General features: G+C 44.8%; 1 protein-coding gene across 3 annotated transcripts in view; it reads right to left on the reverse strand.

Annotated features, from left to right (window-relative positions):
- The window catches only part of GLS (glutaminase), a 281,149-nt gene that overhangs the window by 222,453 nt on the left and 43,127 nt on the right, over positions 1-15,569 (reverse strand). For all 3 annotated transcript variants that reach the window (XM_033944403.1, XM_033944405.1, XM_033944404.1), the window contains exons 3-4: positions 13,959-14,080; positions 5,616-5,745 (exon numbers count right to left, since the gene is read on the reverse strand). In XM_033944403.1, the coding sequence (XP_033800294.1) occupies positions 5,616-5,745; positions 13,959-14,080 (252 nt within the window). The remainder of the gene's footprint in view (positions 1-5,615; positions 5,746-13,958; positions 14,081-15,569) is intronic.

Consider the following 15,569-nt stretch of genomic DNA (forward strand, 5'->3'; position numbering starts at 1 on the left):
CCCGATACAACGGCAGGATAACCTCTTTCGTTCTGGCTGTAATACCCTTTTTGATTATACCAAGCATTCTATTCGTTCTCTTAGCGGCCGCTGCACACTGTGCTGTCGGCTTCATTGTCATGTCCACCAATACCCCCAAGTCCCTTTCCTGGGTACTCTTATTCAATAATATCCCTCCCATTGTATAGTTGTACCTCGAGTTTCTGCTCCCCACATGTAATACCTTATATTTCTCAATGTTGAACTTCATCTGCCATCTCGTCGCCCATTCTTCTAGTTTGTTCAAGTCCCTTTGCAATTCTTCGCATTCCTCTGTAATCCGAGCTCCATTAAATAGTTTAGTGTCATCCGCAAATTTTATTATCTCGCACTTCGTCCCTGTTTCTAGATCATTTTATGAAGATATTAAATAGCAGCGGCCCGAGCACCGAGCCCTGCGGGACACCACTCGTGACCCTCCTCCAGTCGGAGTATTGGCCCTTCACCCCTACCCTTTGTTTTTTACCCTCCAACCAGTTTCTGATCCATCTATGTACGTCTCCTTCCACCATGGTTCTTCAGTTTCCGGAGTAGACATTCATGGGGCACCTTGTCAAAGGCTTTTTGGAAATCTAGATATATGATATCAATGGGGTCTCCTTTGTCCATCTGTTTGTTAATCCCTTCGAAGAAGTGCAATAAGTTTGTTTGGCACAATCTTCTCTTGCAGAAACCATGCTGGCTGGCTATCAGAAGTTCGTGTTTTTCAAAATGTTGATCAATGTTTTCTTTTATCAGTGTTTCTGCCATTTTCCCCGGAACCGAAGTCAGGCTCACCAGCCTGTAGTTTCCCGGATCACCTCTTGATCCCTTTTTAAAGATGGGCGTAACGTTGGCTATCTTCCAATCCTCCGGGATCTCGCCTGTTTTCAGGGATAAGTTGCAAATTTGCTGCAGCAGTTCCGCTATCTCCTCTTTTAATTCCTTCAGAACCCTTGGATGTATGCCATCCAGACCCGGGGATTTGTCAGATTTTAGTTTTTCTATCTGCCTGCGAATGTCCTCAATGCTCACTTCTATGAATGTTAATTTTTCTGCTTGACTTCCGTTGAAGAATTGCTCAGGTTCTGGCATGTTGGACATGTTTTCGTTAGTAAATACAGATGAGAAGAACATGTTAAGCCTTTCTGCCACTACCTTCTCCTCCTTCACCACTCCTTTCCTGTCTCCGTCGTCCAGCGGTCCCACTTCCTCTCTAGCTGGCTGCTTCCCTTTAACATATCTGAAGAACGGTTTGAAATTTCTTGCTTCCCTGGCTAGTCTTTCTTCATACTCTCTTTTAGCTTTTCGAACCTCACGGTGACATTCTTTTTGATACTTCTTGTGCTCTTTCCAGTTCCCCTCAGATTTGTCCTTTTTCCATTTCTTGAATGAATTTTTCTTATTGCCTATCGCTTCCTTCACTATTTTGGTTATCCACGCCAGGTCTTTTGTTTGATTCTTTTTGCACCCCTTCCTGAATCTCGGGATATACAGATTTTGCACCTCGCTCACCATGTCCCTGAAGAAGGACCAGGCATGATTTACCGTTAGTCATGTTTTGGAAGTGTTCCTAAGTTTCTTCCTTACCAATTCCCTCATTGCTTCGTAGTTTCCTTTCTTGAAGTTAAAGGTTGTCGCTATGGATCTCTTGCCTTTTGATACTCCTACCTCAACCTTGAACCTTGAACTTGATCATATTATGATCGCTGTTTCCCAACGTCCCCACTACTTCTACGTCCTTTGCAGGTCCTCTTAACCCATTTAGGATTAGATCCAGAGTGGCATTTCCTCTCGTCGGTTCTCTAACAAGCTGCTCCATGAAGCAATCTTGTGTGGTTCCAGGAATTTTGTCTCCCTAGCACATTTCGAGCTTCCAAGACTCCAGTCTATCCCGGGGTAGTTGAAGTCTCCCATAATAACCGTGTTGCCACTTTTGCATTCTCGCTTCATCTCGGCTTCCATTTCCTCATCGATATCTCCGATTTGCCCGGGTGGGCGATAATATAGGCCCATCTTTATTTCAGGCCCTTTCCTTCACGATATTTTAACCCATAGAGATTCCAGCTTGTTGGTCGTCTTTGCTGTGTCCATTCTTGTAGATTGTATGCTTTCTTTTATGTACAGGGCTATTCCACCTCCTTTTTGTCCTGACCTGTCCTGGCGATACAGCTTGTATCCCGGCAGTGCTGTATCCCATTTGCTTTCCTCATTCCACCATGTTTCAGAGATTCCAATGATGTCTATGTCTTCTGCATCGGCCACGGCTTCTAGTTCCCCCATTTTGTTTCTTAGGCTCCTTGCATTAGCATATATGCATTTTAGATCTTGGTATTTTGTTGTCCTCCTTTCCTTTCCCTGTGCTTCGGTCCTTATTTTCTTCTCTTTTGCTGTAAACATTGTAACCTCTTCTTCTGGGCTAGTCGACTCCTGCATTTTATCCATTGTTTCTTCCCAGCCATTTTTCTCCTCAGTATCTTCACAGGATACCGTCTTCCGAATTGTCGACCCTAGGTCAACTGTCGGCTTTCCCCTTCTTCTTAGTTTAAAGCCAGTTCTATTCCTCTCTTGATGTTGTTTGCTAGGAGTCTAGTTCCCACTGCACTCAGGTGGAGTCCATCTTTCCTGTAGAGCTTGCTCTTGCCCCAAAATGCCATCCAGTTTCTCACGAAGTGGAATCCTTCTTCCTCGCACCATCTTCTCATCGAGGCCGAAGACACCTTTGAAGTCGAGGGATCAGCAGACTCCATCTCGAAGAGCTTGTCCACCAAAATACGACGACGCTTGAAAGCACGAGGCTGAAGTGTTTGGCAAGACAGGCAAGACCTAGGTTGATGTTTTGGCCCAAGGCACTTGAGGCAGCGTCCGTGAGGGTCTGTAAGAGAGATCGCGCGCTGATATTGGAAAACCGCCAACGTAATCCCACTCCACAAAAAGGGCAGCAAGACAGAGACAGCAAACTACAGGCCAGTGAGTCTCACGTCTATAGTGTGTAAAGTCATGGAAACACTGATCAAACGGAATCTTGACACAATCCTAGATGAGGAAAATCTACGTGATCCCCACCAACACGGGTTCACCCAGGGTAGATCCTGCCAATCCAATCTTATTAGCTTTTTTGACTGGGTTACTAGACAACTGGATGCCGGGGAGGCACTGGACGTGGTGTATTTGGACTTCAGTAAAGCATTTGATAGCGTCCCACACCGAAGGTTATTGAACAAGCTGAAATCAATGGGCTTGGGAGACACTCTAACTAAATGGGTTGGGGACTGGCTGAGCGGTAGAGTACAGAGGGTGGTGGTGAACGGTACCCCATCAGAAGCGTCGGACGTGCTCAGTGGAGTACCGCAGGGCTCAGTCTTGGGCCCGATTTTATTCAACTTATTCATAAGAGATATGACGCAAGGGCTTAGGGGAAAGGTATCACTGTTCGCCGATGACGCCAAAATTTGCAACATTGTAGGCAACAGCTTATTACCTGACAATATGACACAGGACTTACTGCTGCTGGAAAGATGGTCAACGACTTGGCAGTTGGGCTTCAATGCTAAAAAATGCAAGGTAATGCACCTGGGTAAGAGAAACCCGCGCAGAACTTATGCACTAAATGGAGAGACCTTGGTTAGGACCAAGGAAGAACGTGATCTAGGAGTGATTATTAGTGATGACATGAAGGCTGCCAATCAAGTGGAGAAGGCTTCCTCCAGGGCAAGACAAATGATGGGTTGTATCCGCAGAGGTTTTGTCAGCAGGAGACCTGAAGTCATTATGCCATTGTACAGATCCATGGTGAGGCCTCACTTGGAGTACTGTGTTCAATTCTGGAGACCACACTACCGTAAAGACATGCTGAGGATCGAGTCGGTTCAGCGAATGGCCACCAGGATGGTCTCGGGGCTAAAGGATCTAACGTATGAAGAAAGACTAAAGAAGTTGCGACTGTACTCACTTGAGGAACGAAGAGAAAGGGGAGACATGATTGAAACGTTTAAGTACATCACGGGTCGCATTGAGTCGGAAGATGATATCTTCTGTCTTATGGGTCCCTCGACCACCAGAGGGCATCCGCTGAAGATCAGAGGAGGGAAGTTTCAAGGAGACTCCAGAAAGTACTTCTTCACCGAAAGAGTGGTGGATCAGTGGAACAAACTCCCACTGCAGGTTGTTGAAGCCAGCAGCGTGAAGGATTTTAAGAGTAAATGGGATGCTCACGTGGGATCTTTAAGGGAGTAAATTCGGGAGCGAATACTTTGGAATGGGCAGACTTGGTGGGCTATAGCCCTTTTCTGCCACTATGTTTCTATGTTTCTATTTGCTACACCTCTTGAAGCCTGTGGCAGGCCGGGACATTGAAGGAAAAATAGCTGCCGCAAAATCGAAGCCTAGGGGCTGCGGCCAAGCGGCCTGTCCTGAAAAACGAACCGAAGACGAAAAAAAATTTTTTTTTAACTAAAAATAAAAGAAATAACTAAAAACAGCGATTCGTGAGGAAAAAAACACAAACCGCGGTTGAGAGAAGGCACAAAGGAACGAAGTTAAATGCAGAGAGTCAAAGACAGACTTCTCGGCTCCGCGGAAAACTCAGAACTGAGGAGACGCACCCTGTGCTGGGCGGGAAGGCACTCACGCATGCGCGGTGCGGGCGACTCAAAACTTCGAGTTTCTTCAAGCAAGTCTGCTTATGAGGTGTCCGCATCTGGGCTCCGATGACGTCACCCATATGTGAGAATACCTGTCTGCTTGTCCTGGGATATAATAAGTACCAGTAAATCCTACATGAAACAGTGCAACACCATTCACAGAGTGTAGAAGTCATAGCAGATTGGGAGAGTTCCTTTTTGATTAAGAATGTCTTAGAGCTAATTACAGTCCTTTCAATAAAATGTGTTTTGTAAAAGTGTTAAGACTGTTTTATTGTCCATTAATTAAAACTTTTTGGTTGTCAATTTGGGTTCAAATAAATCAATTGCTTGAAAATTATGAAGCATTGTCTTATGATACAATTTTGTTTGGCATACTGATGAGAGCTAAGCCTCAACTATCGGCTAATAATAATAAGCTTTTAATGATTTTAACTGGAGTTGCCATTCAACAAATAACATATAACTGGAAAGATTGTACAAGATTGAACTATCCGTTTTGGTGGAACTCAGTATGTCATATATTTAAAATGGAGAGAGAGTTGGCAGTACAAAAAGGCTATTATCATAAATTTAAGGATGTGTGGGGGCCATTTATAAGTTATTATAAAGAATAATTTACACTTTTCCCAAGTTTTAATTTTTTATTATGGTATGGGGAGGGTGGGTTTTTATTAACAATATATTCTAATGATAAGATATTATATTTATGTGGTATATCTATTTTGTTGGAAAAGTGATATGGGAGGGGGGAGGGTTAAATTTTCTTGTTGAAAGATTGCTGATTTTCAAGTGATGCTGTATCTTACGTGTTTGTTATTTATTGTACACTTGTTGTAAATTATAAATGAATAAATAATTTTTTTTTTTAAAGTGTTAAGACTACTTTTACAAAAACATAATATTTGAAAATGGTAATGTTTGAGAGGAAAAAAAATGCATGCATATTCTTACCTGTCCTCCTGATAGGTTCTTGGCATTTTCATATAGTTCATCAATGTGCGAGGCAAAGGACATAAAATCTGGAATAACAAACTTCCTCCTAAAAGCCTGGGTCAGCAATACAATGTTGCTTTGTACACACCTGTGAAACATCAAAAATTGAAGTTAAGTTCAACATATATGATAATTGCATTTTGCAATCGTTTTTGGCTGAAATTTGTTTTATTATTCAACAATATGAAAGGGATCAATTCAGAATCAAATGTTTTCATATTGTGAAGGATCTATTCAGTCCATTCAGTTTATGATAGATCTAGTTGGTTCCTAGAATCAATACTTGTTTTGTATTTCTTGTACTCTGCTTTCATAGAAGAATTTTGCAACGGCAGAAAATATTTAGGAGATTAAGACAAAATTTGTCAGAACAGTCAGCACTGATCAAACTATTCAGAACATCTAGGCTGAAGGGTATGTGCTCTGGCATAGAAGGAAAGGTGAAATCTATTCTTACCCGCTTAATTTCCTTTTCTCGAGCCCTGCTAGGCCAGTCCAGATGAATGAGCTGTGTCCCTTATACCAGTCAGTGGAGGCAGAGAATAATAAGAATTCAGTGACCTCATTAGCATTATTATATAGAGCAGTGCAGCCATGAACTAGCCTGTATTCTACCGACAAAGCAGATTTGAAATAAATGAACACGGTTAGATAGCACCAAAACATTTAAATAGAAACATAGAAACATAGAAACATAGAAATAGACGGCAGATAAGGGCCACAGCCCATCTAGTCTGCCCACCCTAATGACCCTCCCCTACCTTTCTCTGTGAATAGATCCCACGTGTCTATCCCATTTGGCCTTAAAATCAGGCACGCTGCTGGCCTCAATCACCTGTAGTGGAAGACTGTTCCAGCGATCAACCACTCTTTCAGTGAAAAAGAATTTCCTGGTGTCACCTCGTAGTTTCCCGCCCCTGATTTTCCACGGATGCCCTCTTGTTGTTGTGGGACCCTTGAAAAAGAAGATATCTTCCTCCGCCTCGATGCGGCCCGTAAGATACTTGAACGTCTCGATCATGTCTCCCCTCTCTCTGCGCTCCTCGAGCGAGTATAGCTGTAATTTGTCAAGCCGTTCTTCATATGGAAGATCCTTGAGACCCGAGACCATCCGGGTGGCCATTCTCTGCACCGACTCCAGTCTCAGCACATCCTTGCGATAATGTGGCCTCCAAAATTGCACACAGTATTCCAGGTGGGGCCTCACCATGGATCTATACAATGGCATAATGACTTCCTCCTTACGGCTGACGAAACCCCTTCGTATGCAACCCATTATTTGTCTTGCCTTGGATGAAGCCTGCTCCACTTGATTGGCAGACTTCATGTCCTCACTGACGATCACCCCCAAGTCTCATTCTACTACCGTTTTTGCTAGGATCTCGCCATTAAGGGTATAAGACTTGCATGGATTTTGGCTGCCCAGGTGCATAATTTTGCATTTTTTGGCATTGAAGTTGAGTTGCCATGTCCTAGAACAGCTCCAGCAGGAGTAGGTCGTGCATCATGTTGTCGGGTATTGAATCTTTGTCTGTTGTGCATTTGCCCACTACATTACTTAGTTTGGCGTCATCGGCGAATAATGTTATTTTACCTCGAAGCCCTTCTGCCAAGTCCCTTATAAAGATGTTGAATAGGATTGGGCCCAAGACTGAGCCCTGTGGCACTCCACTGATCACCTCCGTCATTTCGGAGGGGGTGCCATTCACCACCACCCTTTGAAGCCTACCTCCAAGCCAGTTCCCAACCCATTGCGTCAATGTGTCACCTAATCCTATAGAACTCATCTTGCCCAGCAACCTGCGGTGTGGTACGCTATCAAATGCTTTGCTAAAGTCCAGGTACACGATGTCCAGGGACTCCCCAATATCCAGCTTCTCTGTCACCCAATCAAAGAAGCTGATCAGGTTGGATTGGCATGATCTCCCCTTAGTAAATCCATGTTGTCGGGGATCCCGTAGATTCTTTTCATCCAGGATTTTATCCAATTGGTGTTTGATTAGAGTTTCCATTAGTTTGCTCACTATCGATGTTAGACTCACTGGTCTGTAGTTTTCTGTCTCCATCTTTGAGCCTTTCTTGTGGAGTGGAATGACGTTAGCCGTCCTCCAGTCCAACGGGACGCTGCCTGTACTAAGGGAGAGGTTGAAGAGCGTGGACAGTGGCTCCGCCAAGACATCACTCAGTTCCCTAAGCACCCTGGGGTGCAGGTTGTCCGGCCCCATTGCTTTGTTAACCTTGAGCTTTGACAGCTCACCGTAGACACTGCTGGGCGTAAACTCAAAGTTACTAAAAGGGTCAACTGAGCCAACCCTTGTCTGTAGCTGAGGGCCAAGCCCCGGCGCTTCTCGGGTGAAGACTGAGCAGAAGTATTCATTTAATAGTTGGGCTTTTTCCGAATCCTTATCCACATAGTCTCCGTCTGGATTCCTAAGACTTACAATCCCGCCTGAGTTTTTTCTTCTGTCACTGATATACCTGAAGAAGGATTTATCTCCCTTCTGGATGTTCTTTGCCAGAGACTCTTCCATGTGGAATTTAGCCTCTCTGACTGCTGTTTTGATGGCTTTTGATTTGGTCAGGTAGTCTGCTCTAGAGTCCTGCTTCCCTGATTTTTTGTAAGAGATGAATGCTTTTTTCTTCTCCTTGATGAGGTTTGAGATCTCTGCAGTAAACCACTGTGGCTTATTGTTCCTTCGCTGTTTACTTACTGATTTAACATAGCGGTTTGTTGCTTCTTGTATGGTGGCTTTCAAAGTCGACCACATTTCTTCCACATTATCAGTTTCAGCTTGGCTTTGTAGCGCCTGGTGAACGAAGTCTCCCATTTCTTTGAAATTTGTGTCCTTGAATTTGAGGACCTTGGTCAGTGTGGTAGATTTAGTGAAACCTTTCCTGAGATTGAACCATACCATGTTGTGGTCACTGGAGGCCAATGTGTCGCCCACCGAGACCTCTGTGACACTTTCTCCATTGGTAAGTATCAGGTCCAGTATTGCCTGATCCCTTGTTGGTTCCAACACCAGTTGCCTGAGTCTTGCTCCCTTCATAGTGTTTAATAGCCTCCTGCTGCTTCCGGAAGCAGAGGTAAGTGTAACCCAATCCACATCAGGCATGTTGAAGTCACCTAGCAATACTGTGTCCCCACGCAAGGTGATATTTTCTATATCTCCGATTATTTCCATATCTAGGTCATCCTGTTGTCTTGGGGGTCTGTAAATTATGCCAAGATACAAGCATTTGTCTTTCCCTCTGGCCAAATTAACCCAAAGGGATTCCCCAGTGTACTGGACATCTGTGATTCTCGTGACCTTAATGTGCCCGTCCAAAAAAAGCTGAAGAGAGGGAACCAGCGCCTCACTTTCCAGAGAGCGCTTTTGAGCATGACATGCGCAAGTGGCACAAGACGTCGCCAAAGCAGCTTTAATATCTACATGGTAGTCCTGTATATCTTCCAATATGAAATCACCCATATTGGGGGAAAGAGGCATTTTGACACTTGCACCACCAAAAATCTGCCCTAGGCTGATCCAAAGTTGCATGCTGACACTCCCGTGCCATAAAATCCCAGCACGGCATAGCTCTAGCAAAGCCAGAGCACTCTCCGGAGAATTAAACTGCTCCGAGACCAGATCGCACATATAATGGTACCAGAGGAGGGTAGCAAGATACACAAAGCCAGGAGGAAGAAGTAGCCGGAGTTGGCTGAGTGACCAAAAAGACCTCCTGTAAAGATTCAGGAAGAAGATCTGGCAAAGCTGCAAATTCAAATAGGTGCAGGCTAGTGAGAGCAATTCCAGGTGCCCACAGAGGAATCCACAGATCCAGCACACAGTCCCTGAACTCCTGTCCCGGGACAAGCTGCACCTATAAATAAGGGGTCAGCAAGCAAACCATCCATATCCAGAACCCCCAGATCAGGGTCAGGCAGGGCAAACCTAGCGGCAGGGTGAGTCTAGAACAAGTCCAAAGGAGTAATGCCACCGAGAGATGCCATTGTAGGCGGACTGGGACTGTGCAGGGGGAGAATACAGCGAAAATCAAGAGCGAAATCCAGAGCGAAAAATTTCAAAATTTCTGAAAAAGGTGTCTGGCTCCTAGGGCATAGGTCACATTAAGGTGGCTAAACTTCTTTTCTTCTGAGGCTGCGCAGGTCCGCAGCCTGGTGGAAAGAATTACCAAGCCCCAAAACCCATGGAAGCAGCCTTGCTGAGCTAGCTGAGTGTTTGGTCACCTGCTTCAGCAGGAGAGAGGCTAAGCTGGGCACTGCGAACACCCCTCCCCCCCCCCCCGGCTGCGCCACGTGGCACAAAAACACTTTAACAGCAATAAAATTGCACAATCCTGGCAAGAATCCACAAGAGGAAAGCTCAAGGACTCCATCCCAGAAAGTTTCCAGACAAAATTTGCAGTTTTGAAGAAGCAGGGAGCTTTATAAAATAAAATCGCTAAAAATCCAAGATGGCTGCCATCACAAAATTTACACCCATAATCACAATTTTTTCACATTTCCCAAACTCAGAAAATGGCGATTTTAGGATTTTTCAGGAGGGGGGGAACATTCAAAAACACTCAAAGCTCCATTTTTCACACCACCCCGATGTCTCTCACAGGCTGTCAGCCTGTGTACTCACTGTGACCTGAGAGGTTTCAGGTTTATCTAAAATTTGATTATATTGCTTATAATATTTCTAAGCAAAGTACAATTTTAAAAATTGGGGATAAAATATTACAGATTACGGACATATACTAAGACAAAACAAGACCAACGTGATACAAAATAGGGGCTGGGATTGAAATACAATAATTATAGGAAAGAAACAAGTAAGGGTAGTATAAAATGGGTAACAGGGAAAATGTCTGAAACCTCCTGAGGTTTGAGTTTCTATGAAGAGCACTATCATTTTTTTGGTTTTATGTTTGAAAAGCATCTCTATATAAGAAGGACTTTAGTGAGCTCTTAAACCGATCAAGATTTTGTACTTCTCCGAGATGAGAAGGTAACTTATTCAATAGCTGCGGTGCATAAGTTGTGAAAATTTTGTTTCTTCGAGTATTAATTATTTTTAAGGAGGGGATTATGAGCAAACTTTGACTAAGAATTAGGAGTCTATCAAGAAATGCCGGTAAGTTTGACTGTCATGTTTTAAAACAGAGCAAGATTATTTTATATGTGATCCAATGGGAAATTGGCAGCCAGTGAGCGTTTTGTAATAGGGGTGTCACATGGTTGAATTTTTGGGAGTTTGTTAAGAGTGTTATAGATGTATTCTGGATTAACTGCAGACGCCTTAGTTCAGGGGTGTCAAAGTCCCTCCTCGAGGGCCGCAATCCAGTTGGGTTTTCAGGATTTCCCTAATGAATATGCATGAGATCTATCAGCATACAATGAAAGCACTGCATGCATATTCATTGGGGAAATCCTGAAAACCCAACTGGATTGCGGCCCTCAAGGAGGGACTTTGACACTCCTGCCTTAGTTGAATCTGGGTGATGTTTTTATATAAAGAATTTCAGTAATCCAGTCTGGAGATAATGAGAGAATGAATTGTGGCACTTATAAAAGCAGTTTCTTACCACCGAGCTTATCCGGTCACAGTACGATAGTTTCTGATCAGTTAAAAGTGCTGCAGCCAGCTTTCAGCTCTCTCACAGTAGCTGAATGAGAATATTCATTGCCACAGTGCTGGAAATGCTCCTACAAAGCTGATCTTTGGGCTACCAGTCAGACTCCAATGTCTGACTATACCTCCACCCTTGCAGACCATCGGATGCACACTGGAACGGGCGAAGGCGCAACAACACAGCTGGTACCTTGAGCCTCTCAAGGGTGCCTAACAGCTCGACCCTTGATTAACTGAAGGTGCAACCACCTCAGGGACAGCCCTGAGCTCCAGAGAAAACTATGCAGGCTGGCCAAAGGTATCCAGAGGGATCAGCCTGTCAGCTATAGACCGAAGTCTGTGAATTCTCAAGCAGTAGAGCTTTAAAATCGCTCCAAGCACTAAATTACCCAGAAAGGGGACGAAATTACATCAAATTAAGACAATAAAATGGAGAGTGCAGAACACACACAAACAGCATCCATGCATTCAGAAGGAAAAAAAAAACTGTAGAGGGCGCTAAACTACACAGTGAATTATTATAGAGACAAAGTGAAAAATCAGAAGTGGATTCCTTCTGCAACCATGCGACTTAAGGGAAATAAACCTACCGTCTAGATTCTAGAATGTCTCACCTATTGCACTGGAATTAATCTTTAAAATTTCTGTTTTAAGTTTTATTTTTTTCCAGTTTCCATGAACACCCATCTTTCCACTTTAAAAATCAAAAAACAACTATGCTAGACAGATTAAACTGTGCTACAGTTTACATTACAGTATATCTATCCAACATAATTGAGTTAACTTTTCAGTTAGTTCAAGGAACTAAGGGCTAGATTCACTAAGCAAACCGATCGTGTACCGATTGGTTTGCGAGCCCTTTGCGACCAATTTCCCTTCAACTCCATTCACTAAAGCCTGTAACAATCCGATCTCGACCCTCCCATGCAAATTAGCAAAACCCTATGCAAAATAGCCAAGCGGCTGATTCACTAACAATTGTTTTTCTATTTCGAATCAGGTTTACTATTGGCAATCCTGACTGCTGCAGACCTGTCGGTAACTGAGTTGGCCTTAACATAGGAGTTTGAGTAAGGTAACTGAGTTACCGACAGGTCTGCAGATTTTTTGACAGGCCTGCCTGTCTTTTTTATTCATTTTTTTTCAAAAAAGAGTGAGTAAAAGACAGGCAGGCCTGTCAAAAACATGTGCCCCCCCCCCACACACACACAAACGTGCCCCCCCCCCAGAAGAAAAAAGCAGGAGGGATGCCAACTCCCTCCTGCCATCGGCGATTAAAAAAAAAAACACAACAAAAAAAAATACATTCCTGATGCTGCCCTCCCCATCCCGCACGAATATGAAGGAGGGATGCCAACTCTCCCTCCTGCCACCCCCCTGACCAGCACAGCCCTTGCCGCCGCCCCCCCTCCCCCGGCCCTCACCTCCTTCCCCCGACCCTAAAAAGTTGGAAGCAGGAGGTATGCTCAATCCCTCCTGCTCCTTAGGCCTCCCACCCCACCTGCGGCCCGACTCCCAGTACTTCTATTTTGGGAGCAGAAAGGGTGCTCAGTCCCTCCTGCTCCTCCAGGTCCAGCGACGTGTCTGCTGGGCCTTAAGCCCCGTTCCGGTGCATCACTTGATGCACAGAGAGAAGCCTAAGGCCCTGATTGGTTCAAGCACCTCAGGCCCCTCCCAAGGGGGGAGGTACCTGAAGCGCAGAAGGCATTGGAGCAGGAGGGGTTGAGCACCCCTTCTGCTCCGCTAAAGTACGGGGAGGGGGGTAGAAAGGGGGCCTGGAATGGGGAGGGGAGTGACCAGGGGGTGGGTGACAGGAGGGAGTTGGCATCCCTCCTGCAGTTTGTTTTTGGGTGGGTGGACCCGGCCAAACTAGATTTTGCAACAGGGAGGGAGGTGGGCAGGGCCCAGCCAGGTCAGGAAGGGTTTAACATGGCAAGAGGGAGTTAATATCCCTCCTGCCTTTTATGGGGCATCAGCACGGGGGGGGGGGGGTGTAACATGCGTCTGAGCAGCGACTTTTTTTTTAGGCCGGGGAGCCCGTGGTTTTAACCCTTGGGTTAAAACTACGGGTTCCTAGTGCGGGGAAGGTCAGAAGAGATTTGGGGTGAGAGCGTGATGGCAGGAGAGATTCGGGCGAGAGCGGACTGGCAGGAGAGATTTGGGGCGAAAGTGGGAGAGTCGGGGCAGAGCTTCAGGGCAGCAGAGAGCAGGCTGCAGGGCACATTTTTTTGTGGGGTTCGGGGAGGGAGGGGGTTCGGGGCACTTGTTGGGAGGAGGGGTAAATTTTTTTTTATATATATAAATCGGGCAGATATTTTGCATGTGTAAAACATACAAAATATCTGCCCAATTAAATAAAAAAGGTAAAAAGCCAGCAGAAGCCCTGACAGCAGTGACAGGAGGCTGTTTCTCCTGTCACTACTGTCAGGGCTTTAGCGAACCGTGCAGTTGGCTGGGGGCGTGCCAATGATCGTCTCCATTTGCATGCAGGCCTTTAGTGAATTCATCGGCCTGCATGCAAACAGAAACAGATCACACACGGATCGGAGGGTTAGTAAATCTAGCCCTAAATGCATCCTGAAAACTCTCCAGAATAGGTGTCCCAGGATAAGCAAACCATTCCAGTACAGGCGCCTCAGTCTACTATAAAAAGTGTTAAAATATAGAAATATTTTACTTTTTGAATAGATCCTTGTCCAGCATCACACCATCAGAAGTGGTTTGAAGAGTCAGTCTGAGCATGTCCATGCATTCTTTCAGCCTTGGATCTGAAGTCCGTAATCCTGTAGATTTTAATGCCTGTTGCAAACAACAACAACAAAAAAAGCAACAGCAGGGTGATTTTTATTGAACAAAGTCAATGTTGCTAAAATTAAAAACAAATATTTTTAAGCACTGTAATACACAGTACCATAGTTTAGCTCTATATTTTAGATTTTTTAATGTTTACTGCAAGAAATATCTGTTTTAGGAAAACACTGATACCATAAAAACTGTTTGTGTGAAAAATAAAATGGAATGCCGATTATCTGGACTATCTTCAGCAGAGATTAATCTGGATATTCAAATATCTGGATAACTGGATGTTAATTTGTTTCTTTTGTTTTTAATTTAAAAAAAAAAAAACACAGAAAAACACATAACAAACCTTCAGCACACCACCCCCCTGATAAGAAAAGGCAGTGTTCCCCCCTCCCTCCCTGAACAGGCACCACCAACCCCCTCATGGACCCACAGGAAAGATCCCAGACCTACCTTGTTTCCCTGGTGGTCTAGCGGCAGCGCTGGGACAGGAGCGATCCTACTTGCTCCTGCTCATGCATGTCAGCGACAAAATATCTGTTGAGACTTCCAGGGGCAGTCTCGGCAGCTATTTCTGTTGCTGACAGAACATGGGCAGAAGCGAGAAGGATCACTCCTGTCCCAGCGCTGCTGCTAAACCACCAGGAAAACAAGGTTGACCTGGGGTCTTTCCAGTGGGTGCAGGAGGGGTTGGTGGTACATGTTCAGGGAGGAAGGAGAATTCTGCCTTTTCTTGTCGGGGGAAATGTCCAATCATTGCAGGGGGCGTGCTGATGGTAGGGGAAAGTCTCCTGGTTCGGGGGGAGGGAATGCTGGGCTAGACTGGGCTGAAAGCAGCAGTGGCAGAAGCAGAGAAGAAACACTAGTTGGAGGAAGAGTAAGAGGAATAGTACTTCGGCAGGGGGGGGGGAATATAAACTCTGACCCCCCCCCAAAGCAACCCAGATAACTGGAGTTCAAATAATCGGTATTCCACTGTAATTGACATTATAATCAAATTACCTGCACTACTTTTCAACAATGGGCCACTGGCAAAAAAATGTCAAAAGCAAAAGCCAGGACTGTTGCCAACAAAGTAGCAAGCACCCTGGACAAAACTGTGTGAATCCCTCTTATAAAATAGCTAGCCTGTGGCAACGACATAAAATAATCTGTTCCCCACTCCACACAAAACATCTCTCACACCTTTCATTTAACATATTCTCTCTCAATATTTTCATTCCCTGGCATCTTTCTCCTTCACTTGTCCTCCAATATACAATGCACCCATCTCAACCCCCACCTATTTATCCCACCAATCAAATACCATGCAGCTCAAGGTCGCTGAAAATGATGCCAAAAGAAAACAGAACAGCTGCTCAGTATTCTCTTATCTACCTTCTCAAGTTAGGAAGCCACACTTGGCTCCTGTTGATGATCCCTCCCCCCTAACAATTAGCATAAACTAAACACTAGAGATGCCTACAGGAATAAAAAGGGCATCTTT

The sequence above is a fragment of the Geotrypetes seraphini genome, chromosome 5, assembly GCF_902459505.1.
Source record: "Geotrypetes seraphini chromosome 5, aGeoSer1.1, whole genome shotgun sequence".
NCBI lineage: Eukaryota > Metazoa > Chordata > Amphibia > Gymnophiona > Dermophiidae > Geotrypetes > Geotrypetes seraphini.